Source organism: Bos javanicus, chromosome 24, assembly GCF_032452875.1.
Source record: "Bos javanicus breed banteng chromosome 24, ARS-OSU_banteng_1.0, whole genome shotgun sequence".
NCBI lineage: Eukaryota > Metazoa > Chordata > Mammalia > Artiodactyla > Bovidae > Bos > Bos javanicus.
The window spans coordinates 33,552,616-33,574,504 of record NC_083891.1 but is presented as its reverse complement, the minus strand read 5'-3'; the positions used below and the strand labels follow the sequence as shown (position 1 = coordinate 33,574,504).

The 21,889-nt window shown below is 36.8% G+C and overlaps 1 protein-coding gene across 2 annotated transcripts in view; it reads left to right on the top strand.

Moving 5' to 3' along the window:
* Positions 1–21,889, top strand: part of RBBP8 (RB binding protein 8, endonuclease) — an 82,663-nt gene that overhangs the window by 47,194 nt on the left and 13,580 nt on the right. For both annotated transcript variants that reach the window (XM_061399765.1, XM_061399764.1), the window contains 8 exons: positions 848–914; positions 8,849–9,024; positions 11,389–11,493; positions 12,879–12,964; positions 14,501–14,613; positions 15,908–16,787; positions 16,870–16,996; positions 18,968–19,056. In XM_061399765.1, the coding sequence (XP_061255749.1) occupies positions 848–914; positions 8,849–9,024; positions 11,389–11,493; positions 12,879–12,964; positions 14,501–14,613; positions 15,908–16,787; positions 16,870–16,996; positions 18,968–19,056 (1,643 nt within the window). The remainder of the gene's footprint in view (positions 1–847; positions 915–8,848; positions 9,025–11,388; positions 11,494–12,878; positions 12,965–14,500; positions 14,614–15,907; positions 16,788–16,869; positions 16,997–18,967; positions 19,057–21,889) is intronic.

Below are 21,889 nucleotides of genomic sequence, written 5' to 3'. Positions count from 1 at the left end.
GAGGCAGTTTAGTAGCCCTCACATATTGTATGTAGTCAACAAATTTTTATTTACTCAATGTAAGAAAATATGTTGAGATTTTTAAACCACTAAATTATTAACAGATTTTTGGAGTGTGATTAACTTTCTTTATTAGAGGTTAATTGTACTTATTCTGACTTGATCTCTTTGATATATTCCTCCAAGTAAAACACATGCTTAACCAGTGACATAATATCAAGGATTAATAAAAATTTTGTTCTGGCAGCCATAGAAATTATAGCTCCAAACTGAGTTTTTGCTTTATAAATAAGGATGGATAGGAAAATTTAGTCAAGGTAGAGTCAAACAAGGAGATGCTACTTCAGTGGTATATTAAGTTATTGATACCATAATTATTCATGCAACATACAGTATGACTAAGGAAGAAAATCTACTTAAGTGTGCTTCTGTTATAAAAAATTATACTGATATTCACTGTTATATTTTATGATTAGATTTATTTTGAGATAAATGACTCACTAAAATGGTATTTTAAATTAGTAGGACTGAGTAACCGGGTGGAATGCTTTCTTGTCCTCAGTATGAATAATTAAACTCTACTGCCCAGGACATGAGGTCCTCTTTCTTTTTTGCCCACAAGCATTACATAAAATTATCAGTTAATCATTTATGTGCAACTGGCACAGTGTGAGGTGTAGTAATCACTACCTAGTAACAAATTAGTTTTGAATAGTAGCATTAACCCTAACATACGACATAGAATTTGAAATCCTAATTTCTCCATGACTGTTGAAATTATTGAAAGAGCCTGACATGCATCCTAATATAGCTATAATTTATGCTTTCTTTTCACATTATATTTAAGTGAATGAAAAGAACACTCTACAGGAAGAAAATAAAAAGCTTTCTGAACAGCTGCAGCAGAAAATTGAGTAAGTATTTTTTCTTAACTGTGGCAGAAAATTGAGTATTTTCCCCTACCTTCTCTTTCTTCATTTTACTTAGCTATGCAAACTGTAAAGGTATAGTAAGAATCAAAGATTTCTTTTTTAAAAATTATAAAGTATTCTGCAGTTGAAAATACAAGGAAAATCACTGTATTTTTGTTTCAGAAGTATATATGAAGACTTTGTATGTATCTCTTATCTTATACTCTTAGAAGAGTATAAAGTATATACTTTAAAGAGTATATACTATAAAGAGTATAAAGTATGAGTATACTCACAAGAGTATACATGTGAATGTATAAATTATCAAAACATTTTAATTTAAAGCATTTTCATTTTTATAACTATTATAAATAAATTATTCAAATAAATTATTTGAAATACTTCTATTTTAAATAAATACTTGAGTTTTGTTACCACCTTTCCAGCTCTGTCCTAGAAACTTAGTAAAAGTAATATGAATGATTATTTCCTCTTACATGTTTCTCAGGCCTGGAGAACTTCCTCCTTTCCCTCTCCCCCTCTCCCCCAGTTTTTGTTAATAAAAATAATAACTTTTATCCTGTATACCAGTTACTCTTCTTTGTATTCTGTGTTTATTATTTCTAATCCTCACTGTGATTCTTCAAGGTAGTTTTATTGTCTCTACTTTATGGACAAGGAATCCACATCTTACAGAAGTCAAATAACTTGCCATGGCCTCACAACTAGTAGATAACGAGACATCACTCAGAACCCCATCTTCTGACTTAGAAGACTCTGTTCTCTCCATTATTTGACAGTGTCTCAAAAAAAGAATCTGTTTTTCTGGGTCTAGTCTGATACAGAGCAAGAGATATGGCCAGTTCTTAGTTCCCATTTATGTCAAGTTTATGTAATATCTTTTTAAGAGTTACAATTCAGGATAGTCTTAATGGTTTCCAAGGTTTTTAAAGACTGTTGAATTTAAGTGGACATCTGCAAAAACTTTGCTAAACTATGTAGACATAACATGATTTTGCCTTAGTTATTGTCTTACGTATAAACACATCTCACAAGTGGAATTAGCATCTTTAATCATATCAGTGCTTTTTTTAAGTGGTTGGTGTCCAAAAAGATTTTGATATTTTTGCCATGTTAGCAGTCCACTGAATGTTGGTAGCCAAGGAGAATTTTGAGGGGGGATAACAAATAAGGAAAGAAGGATTTGGGGCCAGACTGAGGTTATTAAACAAGTGTGTATGAAGATCAGCACTTACTGATTTTACTTGTGCTGAATATTGAAATGAGGCTAGAACACAAATTCACAATCATTTCTATATGATTCCAAAGCCTCAAATGGTTTTTTTGAAATGTTACAACATACCCTCACCTCAACTGACAAGATACTTTTTATTATTGTTGTTCAGTTGCTAAGACACATCTGACTCCTTGTGACCCATGAAATGTAGCCCACCAGGCTTCTCTATCCTTGGGATTTAGCAGGGAAGAATACTGGAGTGGGTTGCCATTTCCTTCTCCAGGGGATCTTCCTGACCCAGGGATCAAACCCACATCTCCTGCATTGGCAGGCAGATTCTTTACCACTGAGCCACCAGGGAAAGCCCAGTTTTTATTACAGTCTTCCTTGTTTGTCCCACTTCCTGTGAGCATTCCTGTGCTTTACTGTGATTGTATCAGTGTGCTTGACTGCAGGGTGATACCTCAGGCTCCACTGAAAGTGTTTTGTAACAAACTATATATTCTCTGTATTACCCTTCATTTAAAAAAAAAACTTGAGTTCTGAATTGCATCTGGTTCAAAGATTTCAGATGAGTGGTGGTTGACCTACATTAATTTATGTTCTGAGATGTAAAGGTTACCCCAATCATATCAATGAGTTTAGGGCATGTATCTTTTATTTAGTACATGCCTCCCTCAGGACCGTATAGGGGATAATCTGTTGTGTCTTTCAGTTCTCTCCTGAAATTTAAGACAGTTATTCACATAAGCCAGCTTATTCTCCTCAAACATACTCTCTTTTGCTTTCAATTGGAAAAAAAGCAAGTATTATCTTGTCTGAAGTTTCTCTGAACTTTAAAAAAAGTATTATTTTATTTATGTTTTTTCTTGCTAAATGCGGTAATTCTGATTCACCTAATCTGGGTTAGATGTTACAGATACCTTTTAAGGTAGGACAGTTGTTCAGTGACAGTATAGTGAATTATTCAGAAAGAGGTTTGCTGTTAGGAAATTTAAAATATATATTCAACTGTACCAGTCACAGAAAGAAAATAATTAAGTTTTGAGGACATGACTCACTTTGTTTTGGGAAATGAATGTCCTGGGTGAGTGAAAGTCAAAGGAGTCTTTTTTTTTTTTTAAACCCTCACCCTTGGCATTGAAAGTGCAGAGTCCTGATCACTGGGCCAGGGAAATTCCCTCAGTGTTCTCTTTTAAACTGAATCCCTTGTATAACTTAAAGCGCCATTATTTAAATACCTTTTATATAGGTTCGCTGTCTCCCAAGTGTATTTAATTTTAGTGAGATGATACTGTTAGTAAGTTCTAAGTCTGGGTAGAGATCACTTTACGGAGTGATACTTGCTGATTCTGATTTTAACTTCTGGGACCATCTGGAACAAGTTTACCCCTCCTTCTACTTGATGGCCCTTTGTGTGCTTTAAAGATAGGTATGGGGCCTTCCTGAGTCTTCATCATAAGTAGGTAAATATGCAGAGTAAATATTTTCTGTTCATTAACTATTCCTCATGAGACATTACTTGAAGACTCTTCAAATTATTTCTCTTTTAATGTTTCAGTTTGTCAATATTTTAATTAAGTCAATCCTCTAGGTATAGTCTGACCAGTAGAGTAGTACTGCCCACTCCATTTTTCTGTATCTTTTTACTTACATTGCGTGTGCTGCATGCTCAGTTGTTCAGTCATGTCCAACTCTTTGCAATCCCATGGACTGTAGCCTACCAGGCTCCTCTGCCCATGGGATTCTCCAGGCAAGAATACTGGAGTGGGTTGCTATTTCCTCCTCCAGGGGATCTCCCTGATGTGGAGCTCAAACACACATCTCCTACATTTCCTGCATTGAAAGGCAGATGCTTCACCACTGACCCACCTGGGAAGCCCTAATATTAATGTGGTCAAGATAGGTATATTTTGACCTTACTGGGTTTACTGCTAACTAGAACCTTCAAGTCAAAGTCTTCCCCTATCCTCTACTTGTAGACTTTTTGTGGTGGTATAAAAGTACAGGACTTTAGAGTCATGACTTTGTAGTAGTTGTTTGTGAAAACCTTACATCAAAGGAGTCTTCATTGTAAAATAAGTGCAGTATTGATTAAATACTATTTTCTGGGCATTGCATTACGTTTTTACATATATCATTTCTTTCAACTTTTCCAGAAAAATGAAGTAGGAAAGTACAGTACTGTATCTGCTTTAATAGATGAGGTAACTGAGACTCAGAAAGGTTAACTAACTTACCCAACATGACTAGTAAGTGTGGCTCAGATGGTAAAGAATTCTCCTACAGTGCAGGAGACCTGTGTTCAATCCCTAATTAACCAAAAGGTGTGGCATAAACTTTTAACTTTTCTCAGAAAATCAGAATGAGACGAAATGCTTTAAAGAAGAAATTTAATGACGATACGGAAAGCTGTATTTTCCCTTTTTCTTTTATGACAAAGGACAAAGGAGGACAAAACCAGCACTTGTTTACTTAGTTTAGACACCTCTAGTTAGAGCTGGTTTTTTTTGGGGGGGGGGTTCCCTTTTGTGATCCCAGCTACTTCTAGATTGACTGCCAGGAAATCAGTTTCTTCTCGTGACTCATTCATGTTTCAGGTTGAATTTTTATGACTAATAGACAGGTAGCCTGTGACGTGATTAGTTAAAGCAAGGTCAGATAGATTTCACACTCCATTAATTTGTAAGACTTTCTCATATGACTTTAGCTTGCTTTGTTTTTTCCAGAATAAAATGGTAATTGTAGGTAGATATTAGCTATAAAGATTTTCCTTGGAATGGAGCATAGGATTATAGACCACAATAATACTGATATTATCTAGAAAATTAAGATATAAATCTGTTAGGAAAAATTAATCTCAATTAAAAAGACTTGGTCATAGTTTATAAAAATCTCATTCTTTGGAAATACATAGTCATACAAATTGATAGGACTATATTAGAAAAGACTGGTTTTGTCATGTAAAACTTAAATGTCTGAAAGACTGATAAAAATTATTGGCAAATAAGGTCAAAATGGTTTGACATGGGAAAGTCAGTTGAGTTAAAATGAATTTATTTTACTCAATACCCACAATTCAGTCATAACCCAATCTTTGTGTACCTTCAGTCTTGAATTGAATTGGGCAAGAACATATGCCTGGATCAGCATGAATTTATTTTTCTAGTGGAATCAGGAATCTTCCATATTCATTCATTCAACAAATACTTATTGAGCATGTACCAGGTACCCACTGTTGCACATACTCGTGATGTATCAGTGAGCCAAAAAGAGCCTTAGCCTTTTGGAGCTCACAATTCTGGCCAATGAGCAGTAGACAAATCAATTACGTACTAAGTTAGAAAGCAGTAAGTGCTATGGTTAAAGTAACAGTGGAATAATAATAAGGAATGGGAGTACTAGGGTGTGGGAAGGGGCTTGCAGTTTTAAATAGCATGTTTAAGGCAGGCAATGATGAGAAGGTAAAACTCCAGCAAACACTTGGAAAAGATGAGATAATTAGCCTTGTGATATCTGGGTGTGAGCATTCCAAGCAGATGGGACAGCTGGAGCAAAGAACATAAAGTAGGAATGTGCCTGGTGTGGAGCCTTGGGGAAGCGAGGGTGGCTGGAGTAGAATATAATTTGAAAGGGATCAGATAGGTAATAAGGGGAGGGAGATAAATCAATCATTGTAAAGACTTTGGCTTGTGTTTTCAGTTAAGTGGGAAGACATGGCAGGTTTTAATCAGAAGAGTGACATAGTATGACTTGTTTTAATGGAACTGTTTGAGTCCTACTTGTAGTCAGTCATTAGTCCCATGGTCTATACCAAGGATAACAGTATTGTCTTTGGGAGTCTGGCTGCCAGGGTTTAGATCTTGTTTATGTTACTTACTTTTATTTTAGTAAGTCACTTAATCTCTATATCTTCATTTTTCCTTTTGTAAAGTGAGAGTAATACCTTATGCTTAAACTGATACATGTAGCACTTTGAAGAGTACCTGCCATTGCAAGCCTGCAACTAACATCGGTGCTATCAGTGTTGGTATTACTTCAGTTCAGTTCAGTCACTCAGTCGTGTCCGGCTCTTTGCGACCCCATGGACTGCAGCACGCCAGGCCTCCCTGTCCATCATCAAATCCCGGAGCTTATTCAAACTTACGTCCATTGAGTCGGTGATGCCATCCCACCATCTCATCCTCTGTCATCCTGTTCTCCCCCCTTCAATCTTTCCAGGCATCAGAGTCTTTTCAAATGAGTCACTTCTTCTCATCAGATGGCCAAAATATTGGAGTTGGAGCTTTCAGTGAATATTCAGTACTGTTTCCCTTTAGGATGGACTGGTTGGATCTCCTTTCAGTCCAAGGGACTCTGAAGAGTCTTCTCCAACACCACAGTTCAAAAGCATCAGTTCTTTGGTGCTCAGCTTGTTTTGTAGTCCAATTCTCACATCCATACATGACTGGAAAAATCACAGCTTTAACTAGATGGACCTTTGTTGGCAAAGTAATGTCTCTGCTGTTTAATATGCTGTCTAGGTTGGTCATAACTTTTCTTCCAAGGAGCAAATGTCTTTTAATTTCATGGCTGCAGTCATCATCTGCAGTGATTTTGGAGTCCAAAAAAAATAAAGTCTGTCACTATTTCCATTGTTTCCCCATCTATTTCCCATGAAGTGATGGGACCGGATGCCATGATCTTAGTTTTTTGAATGTTGAGTTGCCAACTTTTTCACTCTCCTCTTTCACTTTCGTCAAGAGGCTCTTTAGTTCTCCTTTGCTTTCTGCCATAGTGTGGTGTCATCTGCGTATCTGAGGTTATTGATATTTCTCCTGGCAATCATGATTCCAGCTTGTGCTTCATCCAGCCCAGCATTTCTCATGATGTACTCTGCATATTCATTAAATAAGCAGAGTGACAGTATACAGCCTTGTATTATTTAAGACGCTTAATCTGTCATTTGCCAATCTTATTGATGTATGCAGGTCAGGAAGCAACAGTTAGAACTGGACATGGAACAACAACTGGTTCCAAATAGGAAAAGGAGTACGTCAAGGCTGTATGTTGTCACCCTGCTTATTTAACTTATATGCAGAGTACATCATGAGAAACACTGGGCTGGAAGAAGCACAAGCTAGAATCAAGATTGCCAGGAGAAAAATCAATAACCTCAGGTATGCAGATGACACCACCCTTATGGCAGAAAGTGAAGAAGACCTAAAGAGCCTCTTGATGAAAGTGAAAGAAGAGAATGAAAAAGTTGGCTTAAAGTTCAACATTCAGAAAACTAAGATTATGGCATCTGGTCCTATCACTTCATGAGAAGTAGATTGGGAAACAGTGGCTGACTTTATTTTTTTGAGCTCCAAAATCACTGCAGATGGTGACTGCAGCTATGAAATTAAAAAGCGTTTACTCCTTAGAAAGAAAGTTAATGACCTAGACAACCTAGACAGCATATTAAAAAGCAGAGACATTACTTTGCCAACAAAGGTCCATCTAGTCAAAGCTATGGTTTTTCTAGTAGTCATGTACGGATGTGAGAGTTGGACTATAAAGAAAGCTGAGTGCCGAAGAATTAATGCTTTTGAACTGTGGTGTTGGAGAAGACTCTTGAGAGTGCCTTGGACTGCAAGGAGATCCAACCAGTCCATCCTAAAGGAGATCAGTCCTAGGTGTTCATTGGAAGGACTGATGTTGAAGCTGAAAGTCCAATACTTTGGCCACCTGATGTGAAGAGCTGACTCATTTGAAAAGACCCTGATGCTGGGAAAGATTGAGAACAGGCAGAGAAGGGGAGGACAGAGGATGAGATGATTGGGTGGCATCACCGACTCAATGGATGTGAGTTAGGGTAGACTCCGGGAGTTAGTGATGGACAGGGAGGCCTGGTGTGCTGCAGTCCATGGGGTCGCAAAGAGTCGGAGATGACTGAGCGACTAAACTGAACTGAAATGAAAACTTACTGATTCTCTTGTCAGTGTTTAACACTGGTCCCTTCCTTTCCATACCTATCTTCAGAATTCCAGCTCAAACCTGCAGATGCTCCTGCCTAGACTATTACAGCCACTGCCCCCTTTCTTTCTGTCCCAGCCAATCTTGCACAGTCCTGCTGCTAGACTGTCACATTACTGCCATCTCTAAAACCTTAATTCCTTTCCTCTTGCTTTCTAAATGATGTGCATACTTAACTCGAGGCTCTCCTTCATGTAGTTCCAGCATGTCCCTCTCTAACACAAGTACACGGTACTACTGCCTGCCTTTCTCAAACTTGCAGGATCCTCTATGGATTTTCTCTGCCGTTTAAAATTCTTTTAATTTTCGCCTGAAGTACCACCAACTACACTTTCTACTTCACCTCTCACAATAATATTTTCCACCTGGTATTCTAGTCATTTGAGTATATCTCTGATCCTTGTATTTAGGAATGTTAGATGCAAGGAATTATTTCTCTTCCAACTTCATACCTGTGTTTGGCTGCTGTTGTTTATTCACTCAGTCTTCATGTCCTACTCTTTTGCAGTCCCATGGACTGCAGCCCACCAGGCTCCTCTGTCTGTGGGAGTTTCCAGGCAAGGATACTGGAGTGGGGTGCCATTTCCTCCTTCAGAGGATCTTCCTGAGAGTGTTCTGCTATAGCTCATACTATGTGGTAGATGTTTTAATAAATATTTATTGAACTGATTTTCTTTTAATTATCCTTATTTTCCACTAGGAATGATCAACCACATAAAGCAACTGATCTTGAATCTGAGGAAGATGTTATTCCAGATTCACCAATAACAACCTTTTCATTTTCTGGCACTAATCGGCTACGAAGAAAGGAGAACCTCCGCGTCCGATATATAGAGCAAACGCATGCTAAACTGGAGCACTCTGGCTGCGCACATGGTGAGGATTAGAGTTGTAGCTTAGTTACCCAGTTCTGTTTAAAAAAAAAAAAAAAAAAGTTTTCATCTATTGTTAGGAAGATAGTCACTGTTCAGGGTAACGTACATTACAACCATAACCTTAACTTCCGTCAGTGAAGTGACTGGGGAGGTATCTTCTGCCTGTGTTATGTATAGACATGATTTGCTCATCTGAATATATAAACACTCAGCATTTTACAAATGTAGGGAATAGTTTTTTCCTTTTTGTTTAAAAAATATCCCTATGTGTATATCTGAGTGGGATACAATGAAAGAGGAAGGTAGGCTAACATTGAGTTCCACCTCCTGTATGGTGGTTACTATGCTGAGTGATTTGAATACATTATTACTGTATTGTAACTCTCACAGCAGGATTGTGGGGTAGCTTCTAGCATCTTCGTTTTATAGATGAGGAAAGATTTGTTCCTAAAAGGACTTAAATAGACTGTCAAGTGGATGCGTCAAAATTCAAATATAGATCTTCCTGCCTCTAAATTTTTGTACTTTGGAAGTATTATCCATAGCTACTCCCATCAAAGCTTTAACTACCTATTTTTAATTTTTCTAATGTGTAGTACTTGGTGGTAAATCAGGAAATGGTTTTATAATGTTTCTAGTTTGTGGCTTATCAGTGGCATATTTCTTAATTCTAGGCGCCATTTCTGGTAAATGCTTTGAAACTACATTTTCATGTAGTCCTGAAATTTATCCTGTGGTGTGTCACAGTGCTCATTCCTTTTAATATTTATTCTAATATTATTTCTAATTATTTCTAATATTTATTCTAATTTAATATTTATTTAATATTTAAGTAAATCAGTAATTAGAACTTCCATCTTTAACCTAAACTCTTTGTAACAAGGAAAGCATTTGAGGAGAAGGAGTATATCTAGTCTTAGAGATATTTTTATAATGCAGATAAATTGTTGACAGTAGCTCTGCCTTTAAAAGAAAATAGTAGTCTTAATTTTTGATATTGGAAAATTGACACAGTTTTTCCCCATTTTATATGAGCTTGCATCACCATCTAGTGGAAAACAAAAGCATTGTTAAAAATCTTACACATAATTAGGAGCTAAAGTAAAATGTCACATCTTGGATCTAGAATGAACATTTGTGGGCCTTTTAGTCTGGTATCATATAGGACATGAATAACCACAGATAAGCATCAGCATAGTTTAGATCATGTTTAAATCTATCTGAAAGAATATCCAGAAAAACAAATCACAGCAATTTTCTTTTTCAGGAAAGTCATCTTGTACAAATGCTCTTGGTTTCTCTCTTTGTTATATGAGAATAACTTGTAACTGTTTAAAACCATGTCAGTTTTAATCTTGTTCTGATCATTTTTACTTGGACTATGAAATTTTGGTTTTAAAATATCACTTTTGAGCCATGCAAATTATTTTAAAACTAATTTAATGACTAGTTACTCCTTTTCTTTGTCTAATACCCATGCTTGTTTATTTTAAAATGTGTGTTTGTGTGTTAACCACTCAGTCATGTCCGACTCTTTATGGCTCCATGGACTATAGCCCACCAGGCTCCTCTGGCCATGGAATTCTCTGGGCAAGAATATTGGAGTAGGTTGCCATTTAGTGCTTTTTAAGGATAAGTTCTAGTTATAATTAGTAAAAATCTATTCCCTTTTACTTTGTCCTTCTTTTGGTTTTCTTTGAATTAAATCCTTAAATAGTGGAATGATTTCTGATAAAGCATGTTTCAGATTTCCTTCCAGATGTATAGAACAGTCTTATGGACTCTGTGGGAGGGGAGAGGGTGGGAAGATTTGGGAGAATGACATTGAAACATGTGAAACGTCATGTATGAAACGAGATGCCAGTCCAGGTTCAATGCACTATGCTGGATGCTTGGGGCTGGTGCACTGGGACGACCCAGAGGGATGGTGTGGGGAGGGAGGAGGGAGGAGGGTTCAGGATGGGGAACACATGTATACTAATTAAATAATTTTCTATTAAAGAAAAAAAAAAAAGATTTCCTTCCAGAAAATGAAAACTCTGAAATAAAGACGAAAAGCGATATGATGCAGTATTCATTGCAAATGAACCCACTGATTTCCACAAGGAAAGGTCACCTTAAAATATTACAACACTAGAAGGCTTAGGTCAGAAGAAGTTTATCTGTTCCAGTCCTCTTCTCCCCCACTGTCTTAACTTCCAACTTTTTTTCTTAGTGAAACTAAAGGAATAACCTCTTTATTAGACTGTTAAAGTTATGTCAATAAAATAAACTTCCAGTGCATTTAAAGATAGATTTGTATTGGCATGTTAATTTTATCATGATTGTTTGTTTATTTATAATCTCTCCTGTTTTTTTCCCTTAGAATTGAGAACAGTACCAAAGTCTTCAGCTCATCCACAACATAAACCTAAGGAAAGTGAAATTCTAGTGGCTGACACTTGTGATCAGAGTCAAGCTCCAGTGGCTAGTAAGCAAGATACTAAGATTATAAATTGGTGGGCAAGAGTGGCCAACCATGTAAATTTAGACAATATTTTAAAATATTTTCCATATAATTTTGTTTGTATTACTTGTTTAGTAGTCTTTTTCACATTGGAAAGTAATGTATCCTGTTATTAGTTCATATTAATATCCGTGGGCTTCCCTGGTGGCTTAGATGGTAAAGAATCTGCTGGCAGTGCAGGAGACCCAGATTCGATCCCTGGGTCAGGAAGATCTCCTGGAGAAGGGAATGGCTACCCACTCCAGTATTCTTGCCTGGAAAATTCGATGGACTGAGAAGCCTTATCCATTTTAATACAAATTGTTAGTAATTTTAAGTAAATAAGGCTTTACTATGGTTTACTCATTCATTCAACAAGTATTTGAGTGCCTCCTGTATACCGGGCACTAAACAAAATGTTTAACCTCATAGAGCTTACAATCTCATTGGGGGAGAATGAAAGTAAATATATGTTAGAGGAAACAGGACTCTAAAGAAAAATAAATCAGGGTAAGAAGAGATTTTAGAAAGTTTCACCTTAAAAAAAGTAACATTTGAGCAGAGACTGAGGGAAGAAGGTGAGTCATGTGGATTTCAGGGCCAAGGGCATCCCAGGTAGAGACATCAGTGAGCACAGAGGCCTTGATGTGAGGGTGCTCTTTGGTTTGTTTGAAGAACATTAAGGAGCTCTTTGTGGGCAGAGCAGAGTGAGTGAACGGGAGATTGTTTTGGGCAACTCAAGAGGAAAGAGACTGGTAGCTGGAGGTTTGCAGGATGGAGCTGAGGGTTGCAGGATGGAGCTGAGGGTTGGTTAGAAATCAGGAGTTTGTTTTTGAAAATATATTGTTTCAGATACTGAGTAGACATTCAGGTAAATATTTTGATGGGTAGGTGAATGTGAATATAGATGAGTCTAGGATAGAGGTTGTTAGCATGTAGGGGAGATCTGAAGCCATGAGACTGGGTGAGATTGCCAAGCAAGTGAATGATGATGGGAGAAGTAGTTCCAATACTTAGACACAAGGCTCTCCATCATGGAAAGGAGTGGTTCTCAACTGTATTGTATTGTCACTCCCAGTCTAAAAGCTGTTTTAGACTTTTTTTCCCCCTCCAATTACTTCCTCCATGGAATTTTAATATAGCACAAGAAATCCATTTAATTATATATTTTTAATGATAATTTTTTCAGTGGCAATAAGCCTGCAACATACTGCAATTTATAGTATTTCTGGCTTTATAAAACAAAATTTTTAAAATTGTTCAATGCCATTTTGTAAAGTGGTCCTTTGAGCTTTTTATTTGCTTTTTTGTACGTTTTCATATGGCTAGTTTCTACAATTGTATAATTGTGTTTTTTTCCTTAAACTTAGAACCACATGGAAAAAGCAGTTATACCCCTGATAATTTAGCTACAGTAGTTGCTGAAACACTTGGACTTTGTGTTCAAGAAGAATCTGTAAGTAATTGTTTAGTTTGGTAATACATATGAATTAATGTCCTTTGAAGTCAGTTTTTAGAGAATTAAGCAAGAGAAAAAATTTTTTATCCAAAGATTATTAGATAAATAGAACAAAATTGATGTCACTAGAAAAGGCCCATTTATATTATTCAATCCAGGCAGTTGCAGAAAACTCTACAAGTCTTTAGAATTCTTGGGATATAGGTTATGGGTTGAGTCAGAATTTATAGGGAACTCTGCTCAGTGTTATATGGCAACCTGGATGGGAGGGGAGTTTGGGGGAGAATGGATACATGTGTATATATATGGCTAAGTCCCTTTGCTGTCCACCTGAAACTATCATAACATTGTTAATTGTCTATACTCCAATAAAAAGTTAAATAATGAAAAAAAACTTAGCTTAGAGGATTTAGCTAAACCTCTTCCCTGTCCTCTGTCCTCCCTACCCTGTTCCAACTTAAAGAGAAGATTTAAACCTTTAGATTGAGTTCAGAATTTATTGGGTCTTTTTGACATCCTTTAAACTGGGCTTTGATTTGGAAAACAGACTAAATTCTTAGGTCTACTACAAATGTTTTAATTCATCTTTGTCCTTACAAATGCCAGTCCAGTTAGACCACATCCTTAGGGATTGAGTCAGAAATTAACCCCATGATTTTCTTTTCATTATTTAGTGCTTCCTTATATCAGATACATTCACTATTTTTCTTAACCAATCTCTAAAAAATGGAAGCCTTGAATTCATCAATCTTAAGGAAGCTTCATTTTGATACAGCTTTGAAACCTATCCCTTTGCTTTAGTCAGTAAATGTATATAGGCTCTTAATAAAGTTTTCTTGCTGTTGAATTTCCAAAATTGAATTGACTTTTGACTACATTTGAATTTTTTTTTGTGGGGGCGGGGTGGGATGGGGTTCTTTCTAGTTTTAAAATTGACTTCAAGTGATGGTGGTTAGTTTTTACCTTTTGAACTCTAAACATGTTTTAACTTTTTAAAATCCCCTCCTACCAGTAAACTTGGCATGTCAGTAGTTTAGATACCAAATCTATTGAGGGAACTGATCTCTAAAGATTTGCTGCTCAGTGTGATCCACAGGCCAACAGCATCTTCATCCCTGGAAATTTGTGAGAGAGAGAAAATCTTAAACCCAGCACAGACCTACTGAAAGAGAACTTATGTTTTCATAGGACCCTCAGTTGATCTGTGTGTATGCAAAAGTTTGGGAAGCACTGCTCTTTAAATATCCTTTTAAATTTGTCTCCTATAAGTATAAATAATCATCTCTGTTCCCTTCCTTTCATCTAACTAATCTGGTTTTTTAGAATTAGCAATTATCAGTCTGCTTTCTGTCCTTAAGAATTTACATATTCTGGATAACTTACTTAAACGGAATTATATGTGTCTTTTGGGTCTGGCGTCTTTCACTTAGCCAATTTTCCAGTTCATCTGCATCACAATATGTATCAGTATTTCATTCCTTTTTAAGAATAATCGTCCATTGTATTTATGTACTTTATATTTTATTACTGAAGGAATCTCGAGGCCCTCAGAGCCCTCTTGGTGATGAGCTCTACCATTGTCTGGAAGGAGATCACAAAAAACAAGCTTTTGAGGAATGTAGAAGAAATAGTGAAGATAATTTAAGGTAATTTGGGGCACTTTGGTAAAAACTTATAAACTGTTAATGAAATTCCATTGCAGCGAGTTCCACAGATTTAAACTATTTCTCTCCCTCAGCTTGTTATTCTGGTTGTATTTTTATTTAAAAAAAATATTTCCTCCAGTTTATGACCTGTTGAGGGCTTTTTGCGTTACTATAGAGATCGGGATGTTACTATTAGGTTCTTTCTGTACTTCTGTCAAGCAGTGCTTCAGAGGTCCCAGCCTCATCTCTTTTGAGGATCCAGTCATCCCTCCTGGATTTGTATTTTCTAAAACTGAATGTTGTATGAAATCCATCATTAGCTCTGATGAGCATTCAAGATTGGGATACGCTGTTGCTTTTACTGATTTTAGAACATCCATTAACTAACAATACTATATTTATGTAGCATTTTGCTTCTTTTTTAAATACATACATCACATTTAATTGTCATTATACTAAGTCATTAAAGTAGGTTTTATTACCCCCATATTTTACAGTCAACATAAATGCAGCCGCACAGAAGTTAAATGTCTTTAAGGCCACACAACTATTAAGTGGGCTTCCCAGGTGGTGCTAGTGGTAAAGAACCTGCCTGCTATTGCAGGAGATGTAAGAGATGCGGGTTCAATCCCTAGGTTGGGAAGATTTTCCCTGGAGAAGGGCATGGCAACCCACTCCAGTATTCAGTATTCTTGTCTGGCGAATCCCATGGACAGAGGAACCTGGTGGGCTACAGTCCGTAGGGTCACAAAGAGCCAAACATGACTGAAGCGACTTAGCCTGCACGCACAACTATTAAGTAAGAAAGTTGGGGCTCTTAGCCATTCCACTTCTTCAGACTTAACCCTAATGATCTTTCTACTACCCCAGATGTCTCCTCTGCTACAGGCAGGCTGGGTCATGAGTTATGTTCTGTAGTATAAGAATTTTGTTTCTTGGAGTTAACTCTTGATAAGATTTCATAACAACAAAAGAATTTGAGATTTATTCAAATATTTTCTTATATAGTGACTTTATTTAAGTTACTTAGGAAAAATATTTATGGATAGGAATATCATGGTTACTGAGATAGGTTTGCTGTATCATTTCCCTCTGCTTTCTGTCAGCCAAATAAAGAGAAGCCAGCAACTGTATTGTATCTTAAATTTTGGTCAATGATCTGCTTCTAATATGTGGATAAAACCTTACTGTTAATAATTCTGTATTAGCAAAAGTTTTCTCATTATGCTTATCTTTTAATTTTTACCCTGTTTCTTTAATAGGAAAAAAGTTTTACCACTCTTTATTTTTTTAGGTTTTCAGATTCAAAGACTCCTTTTCAAGAAGAATTGACTACTCGGGTATCATCTCCTGTATTTGGAGCTCCCTCTAACGTGAAAAGTAGTTTAGGTTTGAATACAAGTTTGTCCCCTTCTCTTTTAGAGACTGGGAAAAAAACCCATCTGAAAACAGTGCCCCTCAGCAATACTTCTGCTCCTGGACCAGAGAAACCTAGATCAAAATCTGAAGATGGAACCCTCATCACACATCATCATCTTGGGACTGAAGTGAACAAGATCCCTAGTCAGTCATCTTCTAATAAGCAGATGCTTATAAATAAAAATACAAGTGAACCCATAAGTGAGCAGGGTAATATTGGTCACAGTAAAGATACTGATAGAGATAAACATGTGGTACCCCTGAAGTCATTGGGAGGCAGAACCAAAAGGAAGAAAATTGAGGAAGAAAGTGAAGATGAAGTAATCTGTCCCCAAGCCTCCTTTGATAAAGAAAATGCTTTTCCTTTTCCACTGGATAGTCATTCTTCCATGAATGGAGACTATGTGATGGATAAACCTCTGGATCTGTCTGATCGCTTTTCAGCTATCCAACGTCAAGAGAAAAGCCAAGGAAGTGAGAACTCTAAAATCAGGTTTAGGCAAGTGACTCTCTATGAGGCTCTGAAGCCCATTCCAAGGGACCCTTCCTCAAGCCGCAAGGCCTTGAGCGGGAGCTGTGGGCTAACCAAAGACTCCCCAGAAGAGCCCTGTTTACAGGAGTCCCTTTTCCAGTCCTTGAGTAAATCTCCAGATAATAAAACACTGTTACAAATAAAGGAAGAAAATCCAGTATTTAAAATCCCTCTTCGTCCACGTGAAAGTTTGGAGACAGAGAATCTTTTTGATGACACAAAGGTATGTGTTCAATATTCAAAGATTTTGATTAAAATGGTAGTTTGTGATTTTTCCTAGATGCTAATAATTTTTTCTGTTTTAGGGTGCTGGTTCTCATGAGCCTATAAAGATAAAAACCAGATCAGTCCGTGGAGCATGTGAAGTTGCATCAGTTCTTCAGTTAAATCCATGTAGAATTGCTAAAACAAAATCTCTACAAAACAACCAAGGTATGTAAACTATAAATAGCATTTCTACTCTCTTTTTAATGAATTTATATTGAGTATTGTAATTTATTATTTACATTCTTTGGATAGATTTCATTGTTTCTGGAAAAAATAGTTTATCTCTGTGTGTTTCTGTGTTTATAGCACAGTTCTTACTGGTTTCACCTTAAAATTTTCCTGTTCTTCTACTTTTTGAAAAAATAAATTGATTTTAATAAATTGATTAAATAAATTGATTAAATCTTTAATAACCTACTTTTATAGGTGATTTTATAGATTTAATTCTTTTATGTAGTTGTTTCTTGTTTTCTTTACAAAAAGAAAGCTTTAAAAATTTAAACTATACAGATTTTTAAAATATAAAAAGTAGAAATTTATCATCCAAACCTTGTTCCTCACCGTATAGATAGCCAGTCCTTTTTTTGTATTTACATATATATATCTCTTAACTAGTTGTATATACAAATTTATACGGGTTTTTAAACTTGTTGTTTGAAAACATTGTTTGCCCTTTCATAATTTTGCTGTGTTTTGAAGTCTTTTTGGTTTTTTTAGCTCCCAAATATTTCTGTACTTCATATGCAGTATTTATTCCATATTGGAAACATTCCTTCATCTGTGTTTATTTTCCTTTTGTCCTGAAGTTCATTCTTTAGTAATTCTTACAGTGAGGGTTTCAGTCTCTATATGAAACATTTATCCCTGAATTTTTTTTAATCTTTTTGTTTTTATTTTTATTTTTTCCGTGATTGCTCTAGGGATTATGGTATACTTACTTAACCTTTCACAATCTACTTTTGAGTTTATACTGTACCACTTTATGCTCTATAACTGTACCTTATGTAGTTGTCATGTATATTAATGTACATTGAAACCTCCTCCAGTGTTAGTTTTAACTTAAATTTTTTTTTATTGAAATAAAAATCAGTCATTAAAGTGTACAATTCGGTGGTTTTATGTAGTCACAATTGTGTCACCATCACTGTACTCTTAGGTTTAGAACATTTTCATCACCATACAAAGAACAGTACCTGCTTGCTAGCAGTCACCCTCCATTTCTCTCTTGTCTTCCTCAGTCCTAAGCAGCCACTTAATCTACTTTCTGTCACTATAGATTTGCATATTCTGAAGTATTCATATAAATGGAATTGTACAATATATGATATTTCATGACTTCTTTCACTATTTCAGTTTTTTCACTGTTACAAGTAATGCTGGTTTGAACATTGATATATAATTTTGTGTGGATGCAAGTTTCATTTTTCTTGAGTTATAGCCAGAAGTAGAATTGGTGGGCCACATGCTAACTCTGGGGCTTCCCTGGTGGCTTAGACGGTAAAGAATCTGCCTACAATGCGGGAGACCTGAGTTAGGAAGATCCCCTGGAGGAGGGCATGGCAACCCACTCCAGTATTTTTGCCTGGAGAATCCCCATGGACAGAGGAGCCTGGTGGACTACAGTTCACGGGGTTGCAAAGAGTCAGACAGGACTGAGCGACTAAGCACAGCACATGCATGCTAATTTCTTTTTCCAAAGGAGCTACATCAGTTTGTATTCCTACCAGCAGCATGTGAGAGTTCCCGTTTCTCCATACTCTCACCAACACTTGTTTTCATTGTCCGTCTTTTTGATTCTTGCCATCCTATGGGTGTGAAGTTATTAATATGTCTCAACTGTGCTTTTGGTTTGCCTTTTCTTTGATGGCTAACGATGTTGAGCTTCTTTTCATGTGCTTACTGGCCATTTTCATTTTCTTTAAAGGATTGTCTATTCAGATCCTTTGCTTATTCTCAGTCAGAGTAATTGTCTTATTATTGAGTTGTGAGAGTTCTTTATGTATCCTCAGTGCAAGTCCTTTATTAGACACATGATTTGGAAATATTTTTCTCATTCTGTGAGTCCTATAATGTTTTAAAGTGATGGGAATTTTAAAAATCTGTTTTTAATTGTGTGTTTTTTTCTCCTTATCTAAGATGTATCCTTTGAAAATATCCAGTGGAGTATAGATCCAGGAGCAGACCTTTCTCAGTATAAAATGGATGTCACTGTAGATGATACAAAGGTGAGTTAGAAAGTAGAACCAGAGCCCGTGTGGTTATTCCCGTGTGTTGTTAGTCACCCTGCCCCCCGATTCATTCTGTGACCTTGAGACAGTCACACACCTCCTATAACCTTCATATATTTATTCAGAAACGTACAAAATAATAACATTTATTTTCCAATTTTATGGTATTTTTGAATGGGTAATAATACTTTCTGACTTTTTAGAGACGTTTGCTGAAAAATATAGTTTTAAAATAATGTCAAATGCTAATTACATATTAAATAACTTTATTTTTTATCAAAGTAATCTATTGTATGCATTGATTAACTTAACATACCTTCAAGAAGTAAATTTCATTTTTCCTAGTTGGCTGTTTCTTTAAATGCTGTGTATTTTCTTTTGAGTTAAAATTCATAGCAGAAATTATTTTTTGGCTTGTATTTAGGTTCTACATAGTTTGAGAAGTTCTCTTGCACATGGTAGCATATTAATAAAATATTTAACAGTTGCTAGAGTAAGAGAAAAGGAAAGATATAAGCATCTGAATGCAGAGTTCCAAAGAGTAGCAAGAAGAGATAAGAAAGCCTTCTTCAGTGATCAATGCAAAGAAATAGAGGAAAACAACAGAATGGGAAAGACTAGAGATCTCTTCAAGAAAATTAGAGATACCAAGGGAACATTTCATGCAAAGATGGGCTCGATAAAGGACAGAAATGGTAGGGACCTAACAGAAGCAGAAGATATTAAGAAGAGATGGCAAGAATATACAGAAGAACTGTACAAAAAAGATCTTTACGACCCAGATAATCACGATGGTGTGATCACTGACCTAGAGCCAGACATCCTGGAATGTGAAGTCAAGTGGGCCTTAGAAAGCATCACTATGAACAAAGCTAGTGGAGGTGATGGAATTGCAGGTGAGCTATTCCAAATCCTGAAAGATGATGCTGTGAAAGTGCTGCACTCAATATGCCAGCAAATTTGGAAAACTCAGCAGTGGCCACAGGACTGGAAAAGGTCAGTGTTCATTCCAATCCCAAAGAAAGGCAATGCCAAAGAATGCTCAAACTATAGCACAATTGCACTCATCTCACACGCTAGTAAAGTAATGCTCAAAATTCTCCAAGCCAGGCTTCAGCAATATGTGAACCGTGAACTTCCTGATGTTCAAGCTGGTTTTAGAAAAGGCAGAGGAACCAGAGATCAAATTGCCAACATCCGCTGGATCCTGGAAAAAGCAAGAGAGTTCCAGAAAAACATCTATTTCTGGTTTATTGACTATGCCAAAGCCTTTGACTGTGTGGATCACAATAAACTGGAAAATTCTGAAAGAGATGGGAATACCAGACCACCTGATCTTCCTCTTGAGAAATCTGTATCCAGGTCAAGAAGCAACAGTTAGAACTGGACAGGGAACAACAGACTGGTTCCAAATAGGAAAATGAGTGTGTCAAGGCTGTATATTGTCACCCTCCTTATTTAACTTATATGCAGAGTACATCATGAGAAACACTGGGCTGGAAGAAGCACAAGCTGGAATCAAGATTGCCGAGAGAAATATCAATAACCTCAGATATGCAGATGATACCACCCTTATGGCAGAAAGTGAAGAGGAACTCAAAAGCCTCTTGATGAAAGTGAAAGTGGAGAGTGAAAAAGTTGGCTTAAAGCTCAACATTCAGAAAACGAAGATCATGGCATCCGGTCCCATCACTTCATGGGAAATAGATGGGGAAACTGGAAAAGGCAGAGGAACCAGAGATCAAATTGCCAACGTCCGCTGGATCCTGGAAAAAGCAAGAGAGTTCTAGAAAAACATCTATTTCTGCTTTATTGACTATGCCAAAGCCTTTGACTGTGTGGATCACAATAAACTGGAAAATTCTGAAAGAGATGGGAATACCAGACCACCTGATCTGCCTCTTGTGGAAACAGTGTCAGACTTTATTTTTTGTGGCTCCAAAATCACTGCAGATGGTGACTGTAGCCATGAAATTAAAAGACGCTTACTCCTTGGAAGGAAAGTTATGACCAACCTAGATAGCATATTGAAAAGCAGAATTACTTTGCCAACAAAGGTCCGTCTAGTCAAGGCTATGGTTTTTTCTGTGGTCATGTATGGATGTGAGAGTTGGACTGTGAAGAAAGCTGAGTGCTGAAGAATTGATGCTTTTGAACTGTGGTGTTGGAGAAGACTCTTGAGAGTCCCTTGGACTGCAAGGAGATCCAACTAGTCCATTCTGAAGGAGATTAGCCCTGGGATTTCTTTGGAAGTAATGATGCTAAAGCTGAAACTCCAGTACTTTGGCCACCTCATGCGAAGAGTTGACTCATTGGAAAAGACTCTGATGCTGGGAGGGATTGAGGGCAAGAGGAGAAGGGGACAACAGAGGATGAGATGGCTGGATGGCATCACTGACTCGATGGACGTGAGTCTGAGTGAACTCCGGGACTTGGTGATGGACAGGGAGGCCTGGTGTGCTGCGATTCATGGGGTCGCAAAGAGTTGGACACGACTGAGCGACTGAACTGAACTGAGACTAATCCATAGCCATCAAGAAGTCAAATTTGACTTACGAACTTTTCAGTGAACATTGACGTTCATTTCTGGGAAGCAGATTAGGGAAGAAAGGAAGCTTCAGGGATTTTGGTAATATACAGTTCTCTCTTCCTTGGCAGCAGTCCTTTTCCTGGACTTGAGAGATGATGCTTGTATATCAAAGATAATACATTAGGTTTAAATGCCTGTAAAATGTAATATATCTATATTCCTTTGAGTAAAAGTAAATATTACTTAATGCTACTAAAGTGTAAGTGTGACACTTAAAAAATGGTTAAAATGGTAACATTT